At 36.5% G+C, this 18,845-nt stretch overlaps 1 protein-coding gene across 4 annotated transcripts in view; it reads left to right on the plus strand.

Annotated features, from left to right (window-relative positions):
- Positions 1–18,845, plus strand: part of LOC149078611 (fat-like cadherin-related tumor suppressor homolog) — a 568,053-nt gene that overhangs the window by 524,457 nt on the left and 24,751 nt on the right. For all 4 annotated transcript variants that reach the window (XM_089240739.1, XM_089240741.1, XM_089240740.1 and 1 more), the window contains 9 exons: positions 1,604–1,818; positions 4,859–4,996; positions 5,887–6,030; positions 8,932–9,394; positions 10,066–10,487; positions 11,298–11,463; positions 13,701–13,877; positions 16,180–16,337; positions 16,442–16,830. In XM_089240739.1, the coding sequence (XP_089096865.1) occupies positions 1,604–1,818; positions 4,859–4,996; positions 5,887–6,030; positions 8,932–9,394; positions 10,066–10,487; positions 11,298–11,463; positions 13,701–13,877; positions 16,180–16,337; positions 16,442–16,830 (2,272 nt within the window). The remainder of the gene's footprint in view (positions 1–1,603; positions 1,819–4,858; positions 4,997–5,886; positions 6,031–8,931; positions 9,395–10,065; positions 10,488–11,297; positions 11,464–13,700; positions 13,878–16,179; positions 16,338–16,441; positions 16,831–18,845) is intronic.

Genomic DNA, 18,845 nt, shown 5'->3' on the forward strand with positions numbered 1-18,845 from the left:
TTCATTGTTAACAAATAAAGAAAGTCTGTTAAACATTGAAAAATCTGTCCATCCAATGTTTTAATGGAATAAGACATACACAATCTTATGTTCAAGGGCATAAAAAATTGGAAAAAAATTGGCATTGAGATACTGTACTTCTGAAAGCGACTCGTGATTCGTAATCTATTAACATGTTATTTTAGGTTGAGAAATTGTTTAGGTAAATAAGGTATTTATATTTTTCTCGTTTTCTGCATTTTGCTTTTAAATTTAATAATTCCTTTAAATTCTGTGAGAAGCCAATTTTCCACGGAAACTCTTATTATATTCTGCACACACTTTTTTGCTATATCAGGATGAATAAGATTTTGGTGTTCAAGCTGCAGAAATTCTTGCTGTCTAGGTTTTCAGTATGCATGTTGCTTAATTTGAGTCTAATAATTTTTATTCATCATTTCACTAATGTATGTTTTATTAGTGACAGATAAGATAATTCAGAAAAAATTTTAATGAATTTTAATTTGTGAATGAAATTTATTTAGAATTATTTGTTCCAACCATTTTTGGCAAAACTATGGGCATTTCACAGAAAAATTACTCCTTATATCACAGATATAGTTCGTGTTTAGTTCTGCTCCAAAAATGAAATTTGCTGCTCCAAAATGGATGAGGGGCACTTGCACCCCTGCAATACACCAGCACAAAAATTTCGTTAATTAGAGTTGATTTTTGATTAGATAACATGATTAATTGGGGGTAAAATATACACCTTGCCTTGATATTAATGTTGTTTATAAAGAGTTAAAATCTGGAGTTGAATAGTTTTTACCTTCAATTGTATTTTCAATTCCTTCAATTTTGTGCGATTTTATATATCTCTGAACACGTAAAATTGCGTTAGCACTCAAAAAAACGACACCAGCAAGAAATTAACTCTTTCTAAATAAAAAGTAAATAAAAATTTATTGAATTTTTACGTAACCGTATCCAGAGACGCCGAAATGAAGACAACGTTGACGAGGCTGAAAGTTGTCAGTGGTCCCGTATATACGGGATTCAAGTCCTTACGCGGGAGTGGTGAGTGTCATTGTACATTCATCAATTGTGGGAATAGGGCGGGGCAGCCTCCTCATAAAATTTATTGGAATTGGGGAGGAGGCTCAAATAGCTTCAGTCCCAGGTTCCAGTGCCTATGGCCGTATTTTGTACTAAAATTACACTAAGGGTGGTATTCACCGGCAGACTTCAAGCGATATTCTGAGATGTTCTGTACTTAGCTGGGAGTAAGGACAGCTATAGTCACGATTTTTGTATAGAAGATCGACACGGGTTGGTTAAATTCAGGTTTTTAACTAATCTCCTATCCAAAAATTGTGACTATAGTTCAAACGCTGTCGGTGAATACCACCCTCAAAGATGTACCGTCTAAATTACAAAAACAAATGAAAAAAGGTGTAATGGATTTTGTGACCAGGTATTTGCCATGTATATTGAAATATACACTGGACCTGGGGAGTAAATTTCATATCAAAGTGTGTGTACCTCAAGAAAAAAAAAGATCCATCTACATTTTTCTCGACTAATACCTATAAAATCTTTTTCACTTTAATTACTGACATAGGTATGGTCACTGTGGCGAAACAACTGGATTACGAAGTGATGCACGAGTACTTCTTAACCATACAGGCAGTGGATGCTGGAACGCCACCTCTCAGTAGCCAGGCAGTGATAAACGTCACTCTGACAGACGCAAATGACAACGCACCGGTTTTCAGCCAGACTTCGTACCGTGCGCTCGTCCACGAGGATGCCACTTTAAATACTCAAGTTATACAGGTAAGGGTATTAAGACTCCATCATTCCCGTAATTGAACGTCATATCACTTATGACCAAGAAGAAAAAAATCCCAAGAAATTCAATATTGATATTAATTAGATGTCTTCGAACCAACTCTGGTATAATTTAATGGGGTTCGTCAACCTCCCCTTCTTCAATCTACATAAATTAGAAGAAAATATTTCCATCAAGACACACATAATCATATATCAACTAAGGACATTTGCAATGTTCCGTAATCGGTTTTCCTCCTCCGCCATCATCTTTTCCATTTCCCCCTCCCCCCCAACTAACATCCTCCAGAAATACGACGTTCACGTAATCATCTAAATCATGCAATATATTTCGCATACATTTTCCTACCGTGATTTGCATAATTATTGGTAGTACTTAAACATGATTCATTTACATATCAACTGTCCTTCACCGCCGGTGAAACTTGTTGAATGAATGTTGTGTTATTCATTCCTCTCTTTTGTGTGTGTATGTGTGTAATTATGGTAATGTATTATTAATAACATTCCGAAGTAAAAGTATACGTAAGACAGTGAAAACATTTAAATAACTTTTGTGATGGGAATGACGTTTTTGGCATTAGATAAATTATTCTTAAAAGCGTGATTAAAACTATTCCCAGGTGATTTGGCGTTTCGTGATTTCTGCTCTCTTTATCCTGTTCCATATATAACATAGTTACCTTGTAAGAAATTCACCCTAAAAGTATCGTTATCGTGACGTTTTTCGATGACGTCAGTGAGCCGGATGAATAATATTTTCATATGCTCTATACATAAATCATTTTCTACTGGAGATGAGATTGATTCGAAACATTAAAGAAAAAGAAGAAAAAATTTCGGCTAAGAGTTACCATTTCGACACTAAAGGCAATTTCGGCGTAGGGAAATTAATTCAGTGAAACCTCGATATAACGATCCTCTATGGACTATGAAGAAATATCGTTTCACAGAGGTTATCGTTCTATCGAGAGGTGGCGTGCAGGATCATCAGTCGTCGTTGTCGCCAATTTTATGCTGTTGTTCGCATCTGTTCTGAATTGACGTTGTTAGTGCAGCCGTAGAAGTTAATAATCATTTATTCGAAACGGAAATTTCTAATTGATTAGTTAATTAATAAAATTCGGCTACTGTAATTTTTTTCACCCTGTAAAGTGGTTTAATGCATGAAATTCCAAATTCCTTACATGAGTTTGTGTGGGTAGGGGAGGTTTCCCGAGATCTCACGTTTCTTTCTCTCTCTCTCGCTCTCTCTTTCTCTTTTGTAAATTCTTGGTAACTTTTGCGGATTCAGGGTTTCTGTGTCAAGATTGTTAATAAACAGTCGCTGCTGTGGAGTGAGGTGATACAATGATGGTCGGCTGCGGTTGGTTTTCTGTAGTTCCAAAATTTAAGGCGCGGATGCGGGCCGATCTCCCCATTACAATGTCTCATCACAGAGCAACAGATCTACACAATAGTACAAATATTTCAATCATTACACTCTACTCACAGTTCGAAATACATATGGAAACACTAAAAATTCATGCGTGACACTAGATATGAACTCAGGTGTGCACACACACACACTTCTGCACAACTCACTTGGTAGTAAATTGACCATAGCTATACACCGTACTTGTGTTTGGTTTGAATGAATCAATAAATGTTCGTGTTTCGTCTATTTTGTGCCTATACTAAAACACGGGATGACTGACTGTAGTGAGTGCTTGATACTTTCCAATGGGATTTGCCCCGTATTTTCGGAACAGTGATAATCGGCTCAAGTCTGTTTTCTGCGGTTTCCCCAAGGCGCGTCGGTCTCCTATTTCAAAAAGTCTGTCCGCAGTGATCAGGCTGACGTTCAAAGCGATACTCACCTACTACAGAAAGAAAATTCAGGCATCTGTCATTTTCATTTCAAAATGTGGAAGACAGATGGCAACACCATTGGAGCAAAAATGCGCATAACTTTCTCAAAATAAAAAAGTTAGGATCACACTTATATAATAAAACCCTGAAGACTGGTAAAACCTAGATTTTATCGATAAGATGTAAGGTTTACCAAGGCGAGTTGGTAAAAGCCCCAAATACGCTTAACTTTTCCATTTCTGACTTTTACTAAGCCAGAGCCTGCTTTTAAAGGATCAATTATCATCAGCTCATTAGCTCCTGACGAAAATTAATTCATAAATAATTATAATTACTTAACAGTTAAAGGTTAATTAATAAGTATTTTAATAATTAAATGTAATAAATAATTAAAATTATGAAAATAATAATTTTTAATAAGTTATATCTCAATTAATAATCAATTTATTGTAAAAGGATTTTCACAATAAACTAATATTTATAATGATTAAATAATTATAATTATTAGTTAATTATGAAAATAACTTGTAATTAATAAATTATACTTGATTTTTGTCATAATTAATTTATGTTTACAATTTTTCCACGCAACAAGCTCATCATGACCCTGCACTTACTTAATTTGCATTAGGAAATGATAAGTTCATGGTTGTTAATTAATTTTGCAGTTAATTATTGATTAATTGTAATATTTTTAATGAATTAATTAGCGTCAGGAACTAAAACGCTCACGATGATTAATTGATTCATTAAAAACCGTCTCTGGCTTGATTAAATTCCGAAATGAAAACATTTACAAGCATATTTCGGGGTTTTACTAAGTCACCTTGGTAAAACCTTGGTCTTACCGGTATCTGTAGGTATTATTAACAGTCTTCGTGCTTTTACCGCTACACACACACGTCACGTTCCATAATGTGCAGTTAAGTAGCACTAGCGTGGTATTTTTGCAAAAAAACTGAATTATCACATTGATATCTGCCAGGTGACTAAGTGCTCACCACATAGGATATTTATCTTAATGCTACAAGCTCATGTAATTTTCACACACCTGCAATATTTATTGTTCTAAGACATATTTGAAGCTACAATGCATATTTTTGCTACGAGATATATTTTTATCGAGTTTTACTTTATATAAGCATTATAACATCATGTGTCTTTCTCAATCCAGCTGGTTGCCAGCGATGCAGACAGTGACACCAACGCCCGTATTACTTTCTCAATATCTAGTGGGGACAGCCTTGGGCAGTTTGCCATCGACAGCCAATCGGGTCTCCTGACAGTAGCTGCGCCACTTGATCGAGAACTCGTAAGTCCTTTCCTCTCGATATTGGGTATACATGAAGGATATAATACCGAGAATATCATATAGACACATTATATCCTACATATCATTTATTCCTATATTATATCATTACAGCAAGCGAATACTGCTATAGACATGACAAGATAATCTCGCTGTTTCTACATTTCTTATACATGTCACGGTGAATAGGATAAACTCGGTTATTATGCATAGTCGCCGAGAATTTTCGCAACAAGTTTTGATGAATATCCCCTAAAATTTGTCACTTTTACCGGTGATTATGCATAGTACCCAGGCGTCACTAGTAAATTTGTTAAATTTCCCTAAATTTATCCCTTTTACCGGCGCTTATGAGTAATACCCAAGAATCGTGTCGTTGGTGAACATGATATAATTCGTAGTATGTGATATATGACAATTCATACATGTATTGTATCATTACATCGGGGTACGATGGCAAAATTTGTATCATTACATCGGGATCCAAGTACATTCATCATACATGCTAGAATCTATTTTTCTTCATATTTACTAAATTCACCAATTACACTAAACTATTATGCATAATTACAGATAAAAGCGAGAGACTTCAAGTATTTATCAAATTTACCAATGACGCTTGAGTATTGTCCATAATAACCATTTACTATGTATTACAACATTAACAACATGCCCGACTTGGCATGTAATTTTTGGAGATTTTCCAAGCCCTTATTCATATGAAAACGTTTTTTGATGAAATACAGTACATTTGGAACTACACTGAAACTTTTAATTATTAACCTTTAAAATGAAATAAATATGCAACAAATTAAATTAGCACTTTCATAAAAAGTTCCACGTGGAAAATTATTTTTCTAAATAAATTTTTCGATATTTTTTTTTTTTTTCAGGTGCCAAGCTACATCCTACACGTGCAATGCAAAGATTCCGGAATCCCTCCATTATCCACAACGGCTCTGGTAAACATTGAAGTTTCGGACGTCAATGACAACGCACCACTCTTCTCTCAGACAAATTACACTGCAGTCGTGCAGGTAAAAATGCCTGTTTCCCATCCCCTTGAAATTTTTTTTTTTATTCGGCCTAACGAGTATTCCCAGTATGACGACGTTCAAAAAGTACGCAAGTGTGTCTCAAGAAGAAAAGTAAAAGATTACGAATTATATATAGGAAAAAAACAAACCCAGAACACTTTCCTTGTTTACTTAGTTCTTTGCGAGCCACATCGAGTTCGTGCGTTGGTTCCCGCGCGAACTTTTTTGCTATGCCGGTCACGGGGTTCCGCCTTCCTGAATTTAGCTCACAGCAGGCTTATATGGCCGGAGATACAAGTAAATTGATTTCACTTTACCCTAGGCCAAACACATCAAAGGAGGCAGGGCAGGCTCTTCTTCTTCTTCTTCGACAATACAAGAGGTAACGGCTAAGAAAACACACTGGCCGATATATATATATATATATAGACACACATGTATAAATACACACACACATTAGAGCTACGGCTCCTCATCTACAATTGTAATGAGTTAGTTGTTTGAGGAGGAAAAATTCTTCCAGTGTTCTACGAATTTCTCTCATTTATTCGGTTCGGAGCAGAATATGACGAATGGAAAGAAAAAGTGGTTACCGTCGATGTGGAATATTTTCTTGAAATGGACAGAAGTCATGTAATATTTCGAGAGGAAAAACTCTTTCTCTTAACGAGTTTTTGTGCTGGAATTGAAATAAGCAAAAAATACAATTGGTAATATCAACGTGGTTCACATGCAGAATATAGTATAGAATGTGTGGGTATTATGGGATAGTAAGGTATATGTCGCCTTCACACACACACACACAAGTACGTCAAATAGAATATAGTGCAGCGATTCTCAACCGGCGCTCCACCGAGCCCATGGGGGCTCCATGTGCACTTCCCAGGGGTTCCGCAACCACTCGAGAAAGATAAAATAAATCAATAAATTTTATAAATAAATAAAAAAGGGGCCTAAAGTGTTCCGCCGTATAAATTATTTACTAAAAAGCGTTCCTCGAGTCAAACAGAGTTCCGCCATGGGAATTATACACTGTAAAGGCGAGTCAGAAAGGGTTGGGAACCGTGGGAATAGTGGGAAGATACTTAACTTCAAAATACACCCCCCCCCCTGCCCCATAATGCTCTACTGCAGTGTTTCCCAATTTTTTGTATATCGAGCACCCCTTGTAGTGAAGGTTGATGCTCTGCGGCCTTCTTTGTAGTAAAAATCTATGCTCCACGAACCCCCTGTAGCTTCAGAAGGTCAATTTCAACACCACCACTGCAAAATATATAGGGCTTTTTTAGTAATTTGCACATCATAAAAATTGAATAAATTACAATTTCTCACAGTAAAGATTTTATGATTCATTGTAATGTTAATAAATTAAAATAATCCCGCCTTACAGAATACATCACGGACCCCTAGAAGTCTACGAGACACAGGTTTGGAGACGTTGCTCAGTTCTTAATGTGGCCCTCTGAGTTCTCTTGTGTGGCCCGTGACCTCGCACTTAATTTTGGTTAAAATGAACAGAATGATCGTTCACACTAGTATCTTTTGGCGTTTTTTTTCTATGCCCTGGTGATTAAGTAGTGGTCCTTCCACTGTAACTACTACAGGCGCGACTTTGACATGAAGGGCCGCCCCCCAACCCGGGAAATGAGTGATGGATTGGGCCCCTTGCAACTGCCATCAAAGATTATAGGTTAGTCAGTGTATATGTTCAGTGTAGTCCAAATTTTAAGACTATGCACAAAATGCCCCAATCGCCAATGCGGAAATCAAGCTCTGACTTCCACTATGAGTTCAAACGGGCCTATAGTTGAAATCGCACCATCTTCTAGCATAGATAGTTTCCTTGTTTAAAATAAAAATTAACGTGGTTCTAAAATTTTCACGTGCAATATAAAATGTAAAAGAAACATTCTCAAAGCAATGAATCATTCTATTTGATAGCTACAACCAACGTTTATCAAACCAAACAATCGGCTCACGAATTCAGTCAATTCAATCCCTTAAGCGGCCCGCGACAGGTTTACAAATCATTGAAGTAGCCCACGCTCTCCATGAGTTGAGCACCTTTGCAAACAACCGTGTACATTATGTATACGTTACCGCCAAAGTCCGAAATTGTCTACTTCGCGAACTGGACGGCCCAGCTGATCCGGGAATGTGCGAATCTCGTGCTCTTGCCGGACTCTTTGTCGATCCCTATATATCTCTATATATGGATCACTAAGATATCGATATTCAGATTCCTTTGATCCTTAGGGTTGTCCTAATAATTATGGTTAGCTATGGCTAATTATAAATAGCCATAATTATCACAAATAAATACGCCAACGTGGCGATGACCTCGACTCCTAGGGATCGATATATATTGGAGGCGAAAGCCCGACATTCGGTCATTGGCCGGGTCAATTGGGCCGGCAAGTTCGCGCAGTGGACGACTTCGGGCTTTGGCAGTAACATATACATTTATGTATAAAGACATTAAATTTATGCATAAATTACCGACCTGCCCCAAAAGGTCAAATTTCTGGATAAGAGTGGTTTTTGGTATTAAAATGGTGTTTTTGATGGTATGGTGCGGGTAGGAAATGAGTATTTAAGAACTCCGGCCTATCCGACTTTTTTGTTGTCTGACCCGCGCTTCCCCACATTAGGCCGGATAGTCCAGATTTTACTGCAGTAGCGGTAGTCAGCGTCACTATTGCCACCATTATAATCTCTGCTTTTTAGAAGATTTGCTTTTCAGTTTCCAGAAATAACTTCAGACGAGTTTTCAAAAGTTTTTATTGTCTTTTTGTAAAGCCTTTACTGTTCGCGAATGTTTATAAGTTGTACTTGATTCCAAGTTTTTTGTCAGTTCTGTTTCAGTTTCTATCATACTAATGTTTTTATTCGATTTCATAGGAAGGAAGACCTATCGGTTATACCATCCTCAAGTTCAACATTCTAGACGCGGACTCTCCACCCAACACGGGGCCTTATACCCTTGCCCTCATATCAGGGAACGATGACGGCGCATTCCGCGTAGTCCAGCAGGACGCAACGCTGCGCACCAACACGAAATTCGATCATCAGAAGAAGGATCAGTATAGGATACTCGTCAGGGTAACGGACAATGGATCGCCTGCGCTATCCAGCGAAGTCTGGACAACTGTGCTGGTCATAGAAGAGAGCCAGTTCCCGCCGACCGTCCATCCGCTGGAAGTGGCGATCAATTCGTACTTGGATGATTTTCCTGGTGGAGTTATGGGACGGATCCACGCTGTCGATAAGGATCCATACGACGAATTGCATTTCGGTCTGGTTTCTCCTTTGCAAGATCTATTCTCCGTCGATCGGGAGGATGGGACGCTAATTGCCCTGCCAGGTAAGATATGTACAGGAATAGCCCTCGTGGTTTATGATAATACAGTAAAACCCCGATAAAGGCGGGGAGGGGGAGTCACTCTTGGGAGAGCAAGTAAGTGGAGTGATCCGATAAACGGCGTGAGCCATGACCACACTACTTCCCCGCAATTCACTATTCTCCCATTGATGCATTTGTGCATACAAAATAACCTTTTTGTAATTCACTCTTGATGATTGATTAATTTTTAACTTAGTTTATACTATTTATCTTGACTATAACCCTGACATCCAGAATCATTAAATACTTTAAATGCTAAATGGCAGAGTTAACTGATCCCATTTCAGATTTCAGTCGAAAAATTACTTTTAATTAAAATTAAGTAATAAGCCATCACAACATTTATGAGAAACAAAAAGGAATTCAACTCATATTGTAATCAAACTCAAATTTAAAAAACAGTTTTCAAAAAGAGTTGAGATCGATACGTTTTTTTAGATGATAAAAGCGGTATAGACCGCAATAGTTATAGACCACCCACAGGTCTTTCCCATATTGGAGCAGTGCTCTGTCAAATCTGGCGTGACGCGTTATCCAGGTGAGACGCTATATCGACGTTTGACTGCATTCTTTTCTCAATGTTTCTCTTTTATTTATTTCTACTTGTATTTAGTAACAATCCATTTTTCCAGGTTTGGATGTCGGGACGTACACCATCAACGTAAGCGTATCGGACGGGAAGTTCACGAGTTACGGGGCAGTGTCTGTGGAAGTTAACCTGATATCTGAGGATGCCCTGAAGAACGGCATCGGTCTCAGACTCTCCGATCTCTCCCCTGAAGACTTCGTCGTCAACCACCGGCGGAACTTTGTGCTCGGTCTCAGGAATGCACTCAGCGTCAGATCTAAAGATATAGACTTGTTGAGCGTTCAACCAGCCACTCAAGATCTTAAGGTCAAGAAGAGGTCTCTGGCAACCACGAGTCAGGACCTTGACGTGCTTTTCGCAGTGCGGAAGTCGTCTCACCTATTCTACCCTGCCAAACAGATCGCTAGCAAAATCAAAGAAAAGCAAGCTCTTTTTGAATCGACTTCAGGACTCAAAATCACAAAGGTCAGTACCAGTCATATAGGGGCAACTCATACGCAGTGTTTTAGAATGGTCTCCCTAACTTTTTTGAAATGGCATAACCTGGAAGCAGTGATGGATAGAATGGTGAGACAAATAGTTCGTTCAGTGGGAAGGAATGAAGTTTCCACATAACGCCCCAAGTTGCAAAATTGGTCTCAAGTTTAGCATATATATGGTGCCACACTCGTTTTACTTCACCAACTTCTTTCCGTGGGCAATTTAAAGATCATTATTTGCAGCATGAGTCGAAGGAAGAGGAAACAGAAACTACCTTTTTCTGTTATTCACATGCTGTATACAAAAACGGATATATTCTCGAAGGGAAAAGAAAAACATCCTCTCTCTTCCTTTCTGTTATCAGACTTTAAATAAGAGCGGACTCCGCCCATTGGCAGTTGAATGACAGGTTTGTGGAGAGATGAACAGTAAAAACAACTTCAACGCAGTAGATGGGCTCATGATTACCGAAATGAGAGGGTTTTAAGAGCCTGAGATATTTTATGATTGCCTAAATAAAGTGGATTAAGTTAGGCGAGATATCGCGGTAATGACGAGATATCTCGTCTTTGCCACTGCAAGAGTTAAAAATATCACAATTTTAATAGCCAATTTCGTAACTAATTCCCTATTCCGGCGTATTTGAAATTCCTGGCCTGTTCAATTGAACGAACCACTTATTTCACCATTGTATTTATCACTGTTTCTTAGTTATACAGTATCATCTGTATTCTAGTCCTTTTTTAGTCCATTGAAATATCCTTTCGTTTCTTTTTTTCCTTTGTTCCGTCGTAGATAATGAAGGATCGCTGCAGCACTGATCGCTGTGCTCACGGGGACTGCGTCGATCACGTCCTATTTGATGACACCTACGTCGTTACCATCAGCACCGATTCGTTGAGCTACGTGTCGCCACAACACATCAGAAAGATCGAGTGCCTGTGTGAGCCTGGTTATGGAGGTAATCAATAAAACTACTCACTCAAAATGCACGCTAGATATAGAGAGTATTTCCCGAAAGTATCCGAAAGGAATAAAAATCCACAGTTGAATCGAAGTAAAAATATAAAAATATATGTATAATCTGAAAGATAGATCACTTCTATAAAATAAGATAACTGCTCAACACTTATTTTGTTCTCTCGGTGATTTTAGGGTGATTTTGGGGTGCTGATTTCGAATATGGCATTGGTTTTGTCAGATTTGGCTCTGATTTTGAGATAAAGTGAAAATTAAATTACAATGCCAATACACAAGCATCATGAAAATCACATTTAAACTGCGCATTATAAATATATACAGTGAATCATTACCAAAGATATTTCATCAATTTTAGAATCATTTTAAGGCGCTGATTCCGAATCTGGCATTCGTTTTATCTGGTTGGCTCTACTTTTTGAGATAAAGTGAAATTATGTTTGAATGGTAATACATAAGTAGCATACAAATCATATAGTTGAGAGTATGTTTTATCTCAAAAACTAGAACCAATTCGACAAAATTAGACAAAACACCAGTTTTCAAATCAACAAAGTCCCAATATACCCCCTAAAACCATTAAAATCCCCTTACGAACATTAAAAGAAAATTTTGTTGAACAGTACAATTCATTGAAAAGTGCCTTCCTTTATTGTGTCAAAAGAAGTTTACCCCAATATTTTAATGGAAATTTTTCGTCATATTTTTTTTAATTTATTTACTTCACAAATACAAACATGTAATATACGAATACAAACATGTAATACGCAGATTTAGACATGTGTTACACGAATACAAACATATAATTACACAAAAAATGGATTCAAACATATTACAAAAAATACTTTATATAGCCTCAAGAGACTATAAAGTCCTTCCAGCACGCCTAAAGAAATAAGCTATAGAATATTTTATATAATATGCAACATCATAACTATATTCATTAGATATGTCTTCAAATGTATTTTCGTTTATGTATATATCTGAATAAAGTTCATAATTAAGTTGCTTATCGTGAAGCTCAATATAATGTAATTTTATCGTACATCAATTTCTCTTTTTTATTATTATACTCTTTACTTTTACTCAGTTAATATATACTCTTTATTATACTCAGTTAAATTACTCAGTTAAATTACTCAGTTAAATTACTCAGTTAAATTACTCAGTTAAATTACTCAGTTAAATTACTCAGTTAAATTACTCAGTTAAATTACTCAGTTAAATTACTCAGTTGAATTACTCAGTTAAAATATACTCAGTTAAAATATACTCAGTTAAAATATACTCAGTTAAAATATACTCAGTTAAAATACTCAGTTAAATTACTCAGTTAAAATATACTCAGTTCTTATATACTCTTTTAATACATTCATCTAAATGGTTTCGTAATCTATGCGTCTGACGAAGTCGAAAATCACATAATTTATGTTTTTATTATTATTAAATTTATTTTCTGTGTGAAAAATGTTTAATTTTTCACTAATACACTCATATATATATATATATTAATTAATACATATGTCTATTAATTATGGAAATTCTTGATTTTCGCCACTTGCATATGCTAAGTAGTCTATCACATCACAACACAAAATTTTCCAAGGCTTCGGAAAAGGTGAATAATAAGAAGAGTTTCTATCACCGATGTCTCAGAGAATTTTCATTTAAATATTTTGAGGTGAATTTCTTTTACGAGTAAAGAAAGGCACGGAATTAGCATTTTTTGATCGGGGCACTATAAAAGCCAAAATGTTTTTATTGTCCTCAAATTATTTTACGAAGGTGAAACTATTAAAATTGGATTTGACTTTTCTTGTGCTTATAACTTCTGTTTTTTTACATTTATTTCAGAATCATTCGTAGAATTTTTATTTGTTTTAGACACTTTTCACGAAACACCCCGTACATTAATGTATACGTACATATCGAAATATATGACAGGAGAACAAAGAATTTTGAAGCCGTTTGAGCCAAAAATTAAATTTAAAAAATCCATTTTTTGTATAGTAATGTAAAATCATATTTCTAATTTATAACCACGTCTGTTAATTTTAAAACGACTTTTCATTTCATGAATCCCCTAGATTTGTGAAAAATTTTATCTGTGTGTGTGTGAGTCGATCCTAATCATTCTAATTGTATTTACCGATTTTTTTTATACGGTTTTGGTTTTATATATGGTTTTTAATAATATGGTTTCTTTACCGATAACCATAGGTGCCTTCTGTGACGCTGTTATCAACGAATGCGCCCGTAAACCATGTTCAGCTCACTTCATATGTTTCCCAGATCCTTCGGATTTGGGTTACATCTGCCAATGTCCACCAGGCAAGACAGGTCCGATGTGTGAGCGAGAGAAAGCTAAAACGTGTCAACAAAATAGCTGCTACGAAGGTAAGATTTAGCGCCGAAATTTTTTCTGGCATGCAATATTATCCATATAAATCTTATGATATCAGTGATATCATGCGTTAAAATTAACACTTCAGCAGCATCAATGGGGTGCTCTACCTAGCCGAGAGCATCTGTATAATAATTTATACGCCTGTTCACGAAAACATAGTATCAGATCTGGTCATCATGGGGCCTCCTACGCACTCAAAAACAGCACGGGCTGGGTTCAGGTGAGCCCCGTGCGTTAACACAGTCTTGGTTCTATGGGCTTCTTTTTTTCAGTTCTGATTTATTTTGAAAGTTGTCACTTTTTTCCCACTACATTTCACGAAAAAGCTTCATTTCTACATCTTTTTTTTTCACAGCCTTGTTTGCAGCCTGTTATGCCCCACCCCCTCAACTCGTATATCACCCATGGCCCCTTTGAAACCAAGGACCATACGACCTTCAGATTGAGAAACACTAGTTTCAACTCCAACGAATATTTCGATGCCATCGTTTCATTAATACCGGGCGTCCAACAAATTCTTGAATAGTTTAAAAATACATAAAAATTTAAATAATTTGTATATTTTAATGCGGTTGGCAAAAAAAAGGTTATTCACACAAAAGGGGATGTTTTTTGGTATAGAAAAAAAAATAGTTCTCATTTATGTCGATGGAGGGCGATGCACGAAAGCAAATCACAGAAATTTGGACCCGAACCTTTCTTTAATCTTTCTTGTGTCTGAAACGTTCGTGAAGCTTCAGCCGAGGATTCATGACTGATGTAAAACAATTCCATCGCAATTAAAACCTTATGCAAGCGCCAGTAAGAGAAAAATTCAGAAATTAGCTGCGTGTTATTCGTACACCCTGCATCTTATAGGAACTCTAGTTTGCATATTTCCAGTGACTTTCTTTCGTGCAGTACCCGACAAAAATTTGAATTAATTATTTTTTTATACCAAAAAAGGAATCCCCCTCCGTGAGAATAACTTTTTTTCACTCTCTAATCGCATTCAAACATACCAATTAATACCATTATTATGAATTTTTAAATTATTTACAAATTTATGGGGGAACACCCTGAACATAATACGCACGCAAACAAATTCAAACAATGGTATTGAAATCCTCTTACGGTACCATAAAAATGATCCTTCTTATAATTTCTCTATCGGTGTTTTCCATCTACTTAATAAATAATTTTCATCAAAAGAGCTAGTGGTACCATATCTCAGTATAATAATCTCTTTCATCGCGTTTTAAGCATTCTAGAGTCTAATCATCTCGGTGTATGATAACATTTTTTTATTTCTATTCTTTGAACGCGTGCCTTAATTATTATTTTTTTTTTTCCGTTTGGTAACATACGCATATAAGTCTCCATTTTTAATAATCTCATGAAAGAGGGAAAAAAAATGAAATTATCCGACTTATGTTTCTGCGAAGATTTTGCGCTTCATCACAAAAGGAAAGGCATAAATGAGATTTTAATGAAGGCAATAAAGTTTCTCCTGCGGTTTTTAATATTGGTTTTTATGACTTCTCTGCCCCCGACCGCGAAATCTTCTTCTGCTGTGTTATAGTAGCATTGTTTAAGAAAAAAATTAACAATAAATTTTCATGGATATAATGGCACGGCATGATGAAAAGTTCTCTTCTTGTCTTTGCGCTTTTTTTTTTGTCTGATAATAATCGTTAACGTGTAAAAAGATGCTTACGGATTGATCACTGCTGCTGTAACAGTGTATATGACATGATAAAATGTTTTAATGTCGTTTTAACGGGATGAACATGGAAGGAAATTGTGATTTCCTACTTATGTGGGGTTTTTTTTTTTTTTAATTTTCTGTGGTATGAAACAATTTTTAACGTTATAATTCGGAAAACTTGATGTCACTGACCGAAAAAAAAAATTCTTTAAGGATCATAAAAATTTTCATTAAAATTAATAGCATTGAAAACTCTCGTGCCTTTTAACATGACTGAAACGTTTAAATCTGTGCTTTGATTTGAATTCATTAAAAGTACTATTTAATCATACATTTACACGCAAGGTATCCTATAAATTCGTAAATTTTTAAATGTTCCTAAAAGGAAGGAAATTCTTGCATATGAAAGCATGGAAAGCCAAGATCGTGCACCTTTAATCAGAAACACTAAGTATAAAGCACCAGTAAATTGAATGCTGCGTTATCATAAAGCATGCTGAGTTATGCATCCAAAGTAATATCGATGTGAGATGTTTTCGGAGATTTTTATGAATTGATGGGGGATTAACACAACTTTCATTGACTGTAGCGATTTGTTTTTCCAGAAAAGAACCCGATTTCTTATAATGGAAGGAGCTACGCTTGTTATTCTCTAGTGAATCCTCTGGATAGACATTTGAACGTTCTTCTGCACGTACGAACTGTGCAGTTGACCGGAAACCTCATGTATGCGGCTGGGATACGTGACTATAGCATTCTTGAGGTGAGCTTTCTGTATTATATCGATATCATTCTGAGAATAAGTGAATGTAATGATTCCCCAATATTGTGTGGGTTTTTTTTCAATATTTTTTATTGTCAATGTAGATCGTCGATGGTTTCGTCCAGTATCGATTCGATTGCGGAAGCGGTGAAGGCCTGGTGCGTGTGGCGGGGAATCCGTTGAACGACGGTGAATGGCACGAGGTGAAGCTCGATCGCAGGGGTAACGCGGCCGAACTCGTCGTAGATGGCGTCCAGAGATCGTCCGGCCACGCACCGGGTCCTCACGATGTCCTCAACCTGAACAGTCACGACGTGTATTTCGGTGCAGAGGTCAGGCACCATCCGTCGACCTCGTCATCGTCGTCGTCGTCGTCGACTTATGAAGATATCCGGATGGGATTCGTCGGATGCATCGACGACATTCGACTCGATAACATACCATTACCGCTTCACGCATCTTCTCCTGGCATCAGTTCTCTTGTTCTACGAAGGTTGGTTGGTTTTTTTTTATTAGAGAATTTAAGAAATTATTGAAGTTTTTTCGAAAGTAACAACTAACGCAGAATCAAGACTTCGATCGAATGAGCTACATCAATTCTGGCGGATTCTAATTTTTCCAAAAGGCACACATATCATCAAATGGGGTGACTTGGGTATAAATTTTGGCCTTTTTTTTTTTTTTTTGTATTATCTCCCTCATGAGTTAAAATTTTTCTCTATGTTTTCGTGCAAGGGTAATTGTTTTGCAAATTATTATAATGGAGGAAAATGAATACAAAATCGTACGCACGTCACCTCGTCAGGTGGAGTAACTTGAGTACGCTACTCTATTATCTTGATATTTTGCCTATCGAAGCGTATATTTCCATCTCACCTACTGGAAATAATTCGTTAATACTAATTAAATAATGTTAATACAAAAATTCTGTTTTTATTACATATATTTAGATTACTGAAAATTATTATTTTTATGTCTACAATGTAAATCTGCCTCTTCAAACATGCTTGTTTTGGAGGGGTTTATCTTTCTCAAAAACTCTGACTTCCAATATTTGACATTTTTTCCCCCAATAAATATTCATCATCAATATTTTCAGTAATCTGACCTGAGTAACGTTATTTTCTTCCCTCATATTTTACCTAAAATAAAATTTCCAACTCTGATGTCGGTCTACTTTGTCCGTCATCAAACTGTTCTTGTTATAGGAGTCAACATGTTTATCTTTCTTGTCTTGTGATGCAGGAACATCGATTTCAGAATCTACTGGCCTTGAAAAGACTGTCTTTCTTTCTGTCGCTTATGGGGTTTATTTATTTTTGGCTCTGCTATGATTAGTGCTACTGGCTGAAGACTCCTTAGGTTTTAGACTAACCAGATCATCAATGGTAATTTCTTTTCCTGGGAAAAACTAATATAAAAACTATCACGTTTTTTAAACATTCACCCTGCAATTTTTAAACATTCCACTAGTCATGAAACCATCAAGTAACAAATTGATTTAATTAGATAATTTATCATCCATATAATTCCGACAATAAGTATACCTACCACACTAAACTTCTATCAAGGCCGTAACATGTAACCACTAAGGTCTATAAACTAAGTTTGCAATTATTTCATTAAACCTTAAAACATAGGTGATGATAAAAGTAGGCGGAAAAAAAAAAGACGGGATAATTATGAGAGATTTGAGCACAATTTTTGTGATCATGGAGCTCATTCTTGCGGCTGGACCTGGAAGCATCTCTATACTTAATTCGCATTCGCTATGGCGTCAACTAAAATAAAAAATATCTAAGCATGTATCCTAGTCACCCTGCTAGTAAACAAGTCATCCCATTTGACGGTATCTTTAGGAGTATGTGGAACCTATTAGAATTTTTTTTTTATGTCTACGGATAGAGATCTCGCTCAGGCAAACCCAACGATATTCCATTCATGTGAATACCTCTTCAGGGTTTGAGTAACATTTTTATACGGTAAATGTCATTACGTGTGTTCTGAGTGTCTGTGTGGCACTAACGTATTTATGTTGCCAGAGTATGCGTGATTCGCTAGTTGCGGGATGATGCCAGCTTGCTTCCATACTTGGAAGTGGAAAATAACCGAAAATATAACGAGATTTATTTAGAAAATTAGAGGAAATACGAGAAGTCAAAGAACAGTCAAAAGCTAGCGTTCAGTGTGGTCGTGTGGGCATCGTGAAGATCCAGGTTCGAACCCCGTTGGCGGCACAGTGGTAGTCGTTTGAAGTCGTTTTCCTGCGGTTTTCACAGCTTCAAGGCATGAATGCGAGTCGGTCTCCTATTTGGAAAAGTCTCTCCACAGAAAGCAGGCAGACCTTCAACACGATACTTACATAACAGAGAAATTCAGAAATCTGCCATTTTCACTTTATGAAATATGGAACACAGGTGACAGCACCAGTAGAACACAATGCACGTGCATAAGTTTACACGCAACATAAATACGTTAGGGTGCCATATACACTCAGAAGGCTCTTTC

Source organism: Pholcus phalangioides, unplaced genomic scaffold (genome assembly GCF_987345545.1).
Source record: "Pholcus phalangioides strain wild (caught in Gottingen) unplaced genomic scaffold, Ppha-v1.0 ptg000013l_1, whole genome shotgun sequence".
Taxonomy (NCBI): Eukaryota; Metazoa; Arthropoda; class Arachnida; order Araneae; family Pholcidae; genus Pholcus; species Pholcus phalangioides.